The 8814-nt window shown below is 39.4% G+C and overlaps 1 protein-coding gene across 1 annotated transcript; it reads right to left on the minus strand.

Annotated features, from left to right (window-relative positions):
- Nucleotides 1–423: 423 nt before the first annotated feature.
- On the minus strand, nucleotides 424–1368 carry LOC101521813 (olfactory receptor 51B6). The gene has a single exon (XM_004590086.3). The coding sequence runs from the start codon at nucleotides 1366–1368 to the stop codon at nucleotides 424–426; it is 945 nt and encodes a 314-aa protein (XP_004590143.2).
- Nucleotides 1369–8814: the final 7446 nt, after the last annotated feature.

The raw sequence follows: 8814 nt of genomic DNA on the forward strand, positions 1-8814 counted from the left end.
ATGTATCACATTAAGTATAAGTTATTTAAGAGCCTAGCACCAGGATAAAACTATTGAAAGGAAATGACTGCTCATTGGATGACCCATTGGGTAGTTACAGCCTTTTATTCTAAGAATAAACCTCAAACTGACTCTCTTCCATGCATAGATTGTGAACAACTTCAGAAAATATTTGAAACAAGAAAAGAGCATTTCCTGTTGTGATAACAAGTACTACAAACTTCCTCTTCATTTTTATCTCACTCATGTCCAGAAGTTGTCCATAGAACATGTACAGAGATTACAATAAATGGATAGTGTAGAGGTTGCCTAAAGAACAAAGGAATGGATGGGTTTCCATTGAAATGTCTTTCTCCAGTTGTTCTTGTCAAAAAGGTATCAGTTCAACCAGGTTCCTTGAGTTGTTCCCCAGAGAGCCATGAGTCAGAGTGATGCTTTAGAACAAGGCAGAGAGAATAAGCGAAGTATTCCACTTTGGATTTGTTTGGTTTTAATGCTATAGATGATAGGGTTCATAAAAGGTGGGAAAAGGAAGTAAATGTAGCTCATTGTAATGTGGACCACATGAGGAGCATGCTTTCCAAACCTATGAATAAATGTAAGCCCAACTACAGTGATGTAGAAGACCAGGATGCAACAGATATGGGAGACACATGTGTTGAGAGCTTTGGCTCTTTCTTCTCCAGAAGCAATGCCCATGACAGTCTTGAGAATCAAAATATAGGAGAAAAAAATGATGAGGAAATCCAATAAAACCATCGCAAACACAACCACGACTGGATAGAGACGATTAAAGGTGATATCAGCACAAGCTAGCTTGATGACATCTTGATGTAGACAGAAAGCATGGGAGAGTACGTGGGATCGACAATAGGGAAACCAGTGTAGACGAATGATTATTGGCATAATTGATAGGCCAGCCCTTGTTAATACTCCCATTCCAATCCTCACTACCCGTGTATTGGTTAGGATGGAAGTATATCTTAAAGGGCTGCGAATAGCAATGAAACGGTCATAGGCCATTGCAAGCAAGACACCTGACTCCACAATAGAGAGTGTATGGATGAAGTAGGCCTGAGAGAAGCAGGGCCCACGGGCAATCTCCCTATGATTAAACCACAGAACACCCAGCACTGTTGGCATTGTGACCAAGGTCACTCCCAAGTCTGTAGCTGCCAGCATAGCTAAGAAATAGTACATAGGTTCATGGAGAGTATAGTCATCCCTAATGAGAAAGAGAAGGGTGCCATTGCCAAGGAGTATGGAAATGTAGGCCATCACTAATGGAATAGAGATCCAGTGATGTGCTTTCTCCATGCCTGGGAAGCCAGTGAGCAGGAATGGGGAGGCAGTGTTGTTCGTTCTCATCACCAATATCACAAAGAAACAAATATTCCTTTAGGTAATGTTCTTAAGTTGTTTACCAGTCTTGACTTCAGTGACAGCAAAGATGATAATTTATTCTTTTCTTTGTGACTTCTAAGTAAAGAACAGAATGTGTAAGAAGCAATTTCTAGATAATATTCCAAATTTACTATTCATAAGGTTACTGGAAAATACATTAGGGATATAATTATAATTTCAGAATAAAACTTGTTGATGCTTATGTAAATCATATAACTCAGAAAATGAAGAAAACACTAAAGAAGAAATGACTAGATTTGAATAATGCTGTAATAGTTTGCAGACTTACAGAATATGGTTCATGCTGCTCTTCATCTTGACTGGTGGTGTTAAGGATGAATGTCAAAGGTTTCCAGAGTATGCAAGACATAGTAGATTGTAGAAAACAGATTCTAAAGAGTGTTAGAAGAGCAGTTATGACAAATTATCCTGCAAAACAAAAATCAATAATAAATAAGCATATACAAAAATACAATAAAGTGGACTTAGCAGAACTGAGTTCCTGATCGATACTTGGTACATGTGGGTAATCTCTAGAGGAACTGGAGATAATACAATGCCATGAGTGATGTGTGTGTCTGCAAAATAAACATCTGTGTTGTCTATTATTGTAATACTGTAGATATAGATGCACTGTTTAAAAATTTGAATTTTTTATAGTATAGATACAGAAGTGAGCAATAAAATATGGATTTTAGGGTAACTTGTTGAGGGTGTTACTTGACAGAAATTTTATATCAAGCTACAGTTGTATGCTATCCATTTGGAAAAGGAAAGACAGAAATTTGTTATTTAGGGGTGATGCTGTTAAGCCTTTACCTCCTGCACCTGCATTCAATATGGGTGTCATTTCAAGTTCCAGCAGCTCCAATTACAATTTAACTCTTTGATAATATTCTGGGAAGATAGCAGAGGAGGAACCAAGTCCTTGGGCCTCTGTATCTACTTGGGAGACCAGGAAGAACATCCTGGCTTTGAATCGGTCCTCCTCTGGCCATTGCAGCCTGTTGGGGGAATGAACCAGGAAATGGAAGATCGCTCTGTCTCTCCTTCTCTGTAATTCTTTCAAATAAAATAAATTATTTTTTAAAGAAGTTGGTTACTTAGGCAAACTTAAGGAGAATATTTCTTACAAGTGTAGAATCAAATGGTATTTAACCAAACCAGAAAGGCTCTGCCATTCTTTAAAGTTCCAGGATGCAATCTGTTGCTGAAGGTTAACATTTGGGAATGAATAAACTGTATATAGATGGCATCAACTAAGAAAATAGTACTACGTTACTATGATTGATGTATTCTACAAATGTCACATGCTGTGCAAAGAATGTCTTCTTGTAAATTTATACGTGATGAACAGGACCTCTTTTTATTCAAGAAAAATTCTTCCAAAATCACTAGATTTCATGGTCAAAATTTAAATTTCATCTCTGCTATTACATCACTTAACAGTGAGATCTGATTTCACCACATGTAATCAATACCAGTGATTTCTGCTCTTCTCAGCCATGCTTTTGATACAATGTACAAAAATAGACTACAGTTTTTGAAGGGGAAATCGTAAAGAGTGAATGACTCACTTTTGAGCTTTCCTTGCTGCTTGGAAGAGCCACTTTTCTGGAATGTGTGGTGGGTAGATATGATTATTCACCTGGAGATACATCAATCAAGTGATCTCTTTTAGGAAGACTGGGAAGCAGATACAAAATGATGGTGGAGTTTTAGAAGTTATGTTTGGCAGGAGGTGGAAGTATTAGAACTCATTTGAGAGCAGATAGAGAATGATGCATTCTAATGGCAAAGGGAAAAAGAGGGCTTGGTGAGTAAGGGTGGAGACTCAGACTCAGATGAAGAAGAAATTGATCTTGAATCAGTGAGACTGGAAGGTACAACAGGAAAAGCAGCTTAGTCATGAATGAGTAAGAAAAGGAGGAAAAACAAACTTGCTCCTGTTAGTGAAAGTCTCCAAAAATACAGTTTATTCAGGATTAAATAAATAGGAACCACAAAAAGCTGTATGTATTTATTCAAGGTCTAGCTTTTTCCAAGTTTAACTTTGACTTAACATATCAGTCTCATGATCAGGTAATGACTTTCTCCAAAAAGTGTTTGCATCTCCAAGAACTACAGTTATTCCTTCTCATAAACTTGTAAAAGAGTTTGTACTTGCAATCTATCTGGTCTTCTAGGGAAAAAAGACTATGTGGGAAGTCAGACTCAAAATTCAGACAGGAGGAGAAAAAGGAGTAGAAATACATAATTTCTCTTATCCTCCCTCCTGTTTGTTTCCATACATACTCTTGTTTGCCATTTTTGTTCTAAACATTTATTCTTGGCCTTGCTTTTTAAATCTGGGAAGGAACCTCTTGAAGAAACCATATTTCAGAGAAGTCAAAATGTCTTCAGGACCCATGTCTGTTTCCACCTCTCCTGGCAAATAACATTAGCCTCGTTCTCTTGCTGAGAATCAGCTCCCTGGTGCCTATAAACAAAAACAAAATCAAAGCAAAACAAACAAACAAACAGAAAAAACACATCAGTGGGAAGACTCATCAGATACCCTCACTGACCTGGATTTAGTTTCTTCCCATCTTTAGTGCCATGTCATGAATCCTGAATGTTTCGTCTTGTGGAGACTTTCATCATATCACTCTCTTTGTAGAATGTGTGCAAAGACCTGGCTGGGTGGAACATTTACTTTGTAAGCGCCTCCCTAGGGATCATCCTTAATTTAGGTCCCTCCCTTTTCCCTCCCTCTTTCTGTATTTTCCTTCTTGTTTGTATACTCAGCCTTGGGATTGGAGGCTTTGGCAGGAGTCCTGGTATTAGATTTTACTTGAAACCCATTGCAGGGAATGTGATTTTTATCTGTCAGAATAGTGAAGCAAAAGGAGACTTTGGGTTCTGCAGTGAAGCAGAGTCTTGGGGAAGCAAGAACTACAATCCATGTCCCTAGAACAAGGAATGTGTGAACATGAGAGAGGAGCAAGGCATCCGTTTCTGTGAAGCAAAGGAGTTTGCTGCATTCCACTTCCTTTCTCCAAGTCTTGATGTCTCACTGTCTCCAAAGTGAACCCACTGCTCTTTGCTGGAGCTCAGGCACAGCAAATGGAGCCACACACATAAAGAACTAACACACATTTCACAAAGGACCTGGAAATCAGTGTGTCAAAATTTGTCACTGTTTCCAGGAGAATGGACGTCTTAATACAGCAGTCAGTATATTGGACTGAGAGCACATCTCTGTTTCAACTAGAACCAGTTAATGAGAGCAGCTAGGTCAGAAAAACTGAAAGTAGAAAGTAAGAGACAAATTTTACATGTTAATTTTACATGTTAATTTTGCATTGAAGCCTGGGTGCAGAGAAAATGGTTCCATGGTTTAGGTACAAGGAGTTGGTGAAGTGGGGGACTTGATTATAATAAACCCAAGAAGAGTGGTCAGTGCAAGAAGGGAGGGACAGAATGCCAGCAGAAAATAGTGCAACAGGTGAGGGCCCAGTGGAGCAGAAGACACTGGAGCTGACAGATCTGTGGGCACATGAGCTTTCACAAAGTTTGTGAAAATGTGCTTCATGAAAAAATTAAATGTGGCTTTAATAATTATTTAGCATTAAAAACTTATCTTTTAAACTCAAAACTGTTATTTTATTGTTTGTATATATAATATATTATATTGTGAAAAAAATATATATATAACAGATATTTAGATCTGTCATGTAAAGTGCTTAGTGAAAATAAGCCAAAATTAATATATCATCTGCCTTGAAGATTCTGGGAAAAAAAAAACACTTTGAAGTTCACTCAGCTGTTGGTGGAATTCAGCTCCTGTGGCTGTAAGTGTGGGTTCTCTGAACTTTCTTTTTAAATTTTTGCTTCCAGGTGGTCAGCTGGAACTCTCTCTTTGCTCCTAGAAGCTGCCTGCCTGTGACTTCCCATATTTTAACCAGGCAACTACATCTCAAATCCTTCTCAAACATCAAATCTGTCCAGGTTCCTAAACAGTGTGGTCTGCTTTGGTAAGACGATGGTGCCAATGCCCAACAGTATGAAGCTTTAGAAGACAAAGAAGGCTGAAATCTAAGGGTGAGATGTCTTCATGGAATCTATCAGTAGGAAAGTAGAGGAACTAATGTGAGACCACATGGCGGATCCCCGAGCAGAAACAAAACTCTCCCAGCATGCTCTCTTTAGTAGAAACATAATTTGTGCCACATTTGTAATTTTTAAGAAAGCATTTATCTATTTACTTATTTGAAAGGCAGAGTTACAGGGTGAGAGGTAAATAGGAAAAAAAAAAAAAAACCCGAGAGAGAGAGAGAGAGTTTCCATCTGCTGGATCTCATTCCAGATGGTTGCAGTGGCAAGCCCTAGGCCAGGGGCTGAAGCTATGACCGAGGAGCTTCAGAAGTGGTCCACATTGACCAGAGCTATGCAGACTTTCTTTACCCTGGACACATGCACCCCTTCATAAACAGCCTCAAGACAAAGTAAATTCAGAGAAGCAGAATCAGGAGTATGGCTGGTGTCCCCGTTGTCTCACTTCTGACCTAGAGTCCTGCTAAGAACATGTGAAAAGCTACTGAAGATCACCCAGGTACTGGAGTCCCTGCCACCCATGCAGCTGGCACGAATGAAGTACCTGGCTACAACCTCAGCTGACTCAGCACCAGCCATTGTGCCCAGTTGGGAAGTGAACCTGGAGTTGGAAGATCTCTCTGTAACTCTTTCCACCTTCTGAATTCTGGCTTACAAACAAACAAACAAACAAATCTTTAGAAAAGTTTCTCTGCCAGGATCTACTGCCCTTCTCATTTTTCTCATTTTTCTTAGTTTAATTAACACTTTTGGAAGTAGCAACAAGGAAGTCATGAAGCAACTATAGCAATTTATACATTATGATAAATATGTTCTTTCTAGCATCCATTAGATTTTTTGTGAAAGGAAGATTTCTCCTATTAGAAAACTTACCTGTGCTGATTTGCATTTAATGATACACGTACCCAACTATTCTAGTTGTTTTTTATCTTTTATTTTTAAAGATTTATTATTATTGGAAAGCCGGATATACAGAGAGGAGGAGAGACAGAGAGGAAGATCTTCCATCCTATGTTTCACTCCCCAAGTGAGCCGCAACGGGCCAGTGTGCACCGATCCAATGCCGGGAACCTGGAACCTCTTCCGGGTCTCCCACGCGGGTGCAGGGTCCCAATGCATTGGGCCGTCCTCAACTGCTTTCCCAGGCCACAAGCAGGGAGCTGGATGGGAAGTGGAGCTGCCGGGATTAGAACCGGTGCCCATATGGGATGCCGGAGCGTTCAAGGTGAGGGCTTTAGCCACTAGGCCACGCCGCCGGGCCCTGTTTTATATCTTTTTCCTAAACGTTCTGATCAGTTTTTTCTTTAGATCTGTAAGAGAGTTCCAGATACTTCCTGTGGTAAGGAACAAACTAAGACCCTCAACACTTGAATTTTTTGCATTGGCTGTGTCCTGGTATTTTTATCTCATTGTGGTCCATATTGCCATGAGCTGCGTCTTCTCTCTTTCCTCTATTTATGAATCCTCCCATCATTAAGACAAAGTAAGTTAGAGAAGCATAATTCATCTATTCTCTGGGCACAACAGGGATTGTTATTATTATAGGTTCTTGGTATCTTCATAATTTCCTGGTCCTTTGAATTGAAAAAGAGTTTAATTTTAGGACCAATTTCTTTTTTACAAGAGGTTAATTTTACAAAAATTAATGCTGACAAAAATAACAAATTTATCTCACTGGACCTGTAATAAAATAGACAATATTCTCAATACAAACAAAATAAGCTTTGTAAAAACCATTTGAGATGGAGATGAGCATAGTGGCACAGCGAATTTAGGCACCATTTGAATCACCTGAATGCCATAATAGACTGCTGACATAAGCCCCCAGTACTCTGCTTTCTGTTCAGTCTCTCTGCAATATGCACGGAAAGCAGAGGATGATTCAAGTGCTTCTGTTGCTGCTTCCTTAATGGGAGACCCAGACAGACTCCTGGCTCCTAGCTTTGACCTGGTCCAACAGTAATTGTTGGTCTCTAAGGCATGAACCAGTGAGTGGAAAATCTCTGTGTCTTTCCCTAGGTCTCTACTACTGTAACTTTCACATAAACAAGCAACTCCTTTAAAAATATGAAATGTCCTTCACTTGCTTACCTGTTAATAAATTCACTTAGGTTTCAATGAATTAGAATTGATTTTTTTTTCAGGACTTATTTATTTTTCTTGTAAAGACAGATTTACAGAGAGAAGGAGAGACAAAGATCTTCCATCCATTGATTCACTCCTCAAGTGGCCGCAACAGCTGAAGCTGAGCTGATCCGAAGCCAGGATTCAGGAGTTTCTTTTGAGTCTCCCATATGGGTACAGGGTCCCAAGGTCTTGGGCCATTCTTAACTGTTTTCCCAGGCCACAAGCAGGGAGCTTGATGGAAAGTAGAGCAGCCAGAACACAAACTGTTGCCCATATGAATCCTGGCGCATGCAAGGCAAAGATTTAGCCACTAGGCCAGTGTGCTGTACTCTAGAACCGATTTTTCTAAAGAAATGGTAAAGACAAACACACAGTTGGAGTTCAAAAAGTCAAGGCCCAACAAAGGCGTTTATGATCCCTGAAAGTAGCTGGTTTTCCTTTAATCTTGGAGAAATACAATGGACAGCACAGACTAAGTTAACCAACTACTGATGTTGCTGCGGATACTGGGAATCAATATCAACGTCCTGGCATCCCCACACTTGTGTGTATTTAATTTTTCAGGTTTTCTCATCTGTTTTTGAGGAAACACTCAAAAATCCTAAAGATATTGCTCAAGTGGCAAACTGCTTCCAGAAAGAGGAGAGACAAGGATGAAGCGGTGCTCTCTTGGGGATCTGAAAAGATGGCATTCTCTGGGGAAATTCCTACATTTATTATAAATTCTCCAATCTTGCTCCTGTAACAGTCTCAGAGAAAACAGTCTCTCGATTGGGCAGGAGGATTTTCCTGTTCCAGTACAAGACTGTGGATTGAGTGAATGCCAGAAACAGAAGGAAGGAGTAATTCATCTGCCTTCTGATGTTTCATGCAGTCAAGTGAAGACTGGTTTCCCAGAAGCTTGAGTGGCAGAACATACTCCATCCATCTGGTGTTACCAACATCTGTAAGACAGATTTCTTCATTCTAACAAATGAGTCATAGCGGGTTTGGAGGTCTTCATGTTTGGTCATGGACAGGCTTTAGGAAAAATGATCTTTTTAGACTAAATGTAGCATCATTTACTCTTACTTTTCCTAGTTTATGATATATAGGTATTGTAGAATTTTGCTTGCACTGATATTCAATTTAAAAACAACCAAGAAAACTTTTTAAACAAAAATCTATGCCTCTATCATGATTTTGAAA

The sequence above is a fragment of the Ochotona princeps genome, chromosome 4, assembly GCF_030435755.1.
Source record: "Ochotona princeps isolate mOchPri1 chromosome 4, mOchPri1.hap1, whole genome shotgun sequence".
Taxonomy (NCBI): Eukaryota; Metazoa; Chordata; class Mammalia; order Lagomorpha; family Ochotonidae; genus Ochotona; species Ochotona princeps.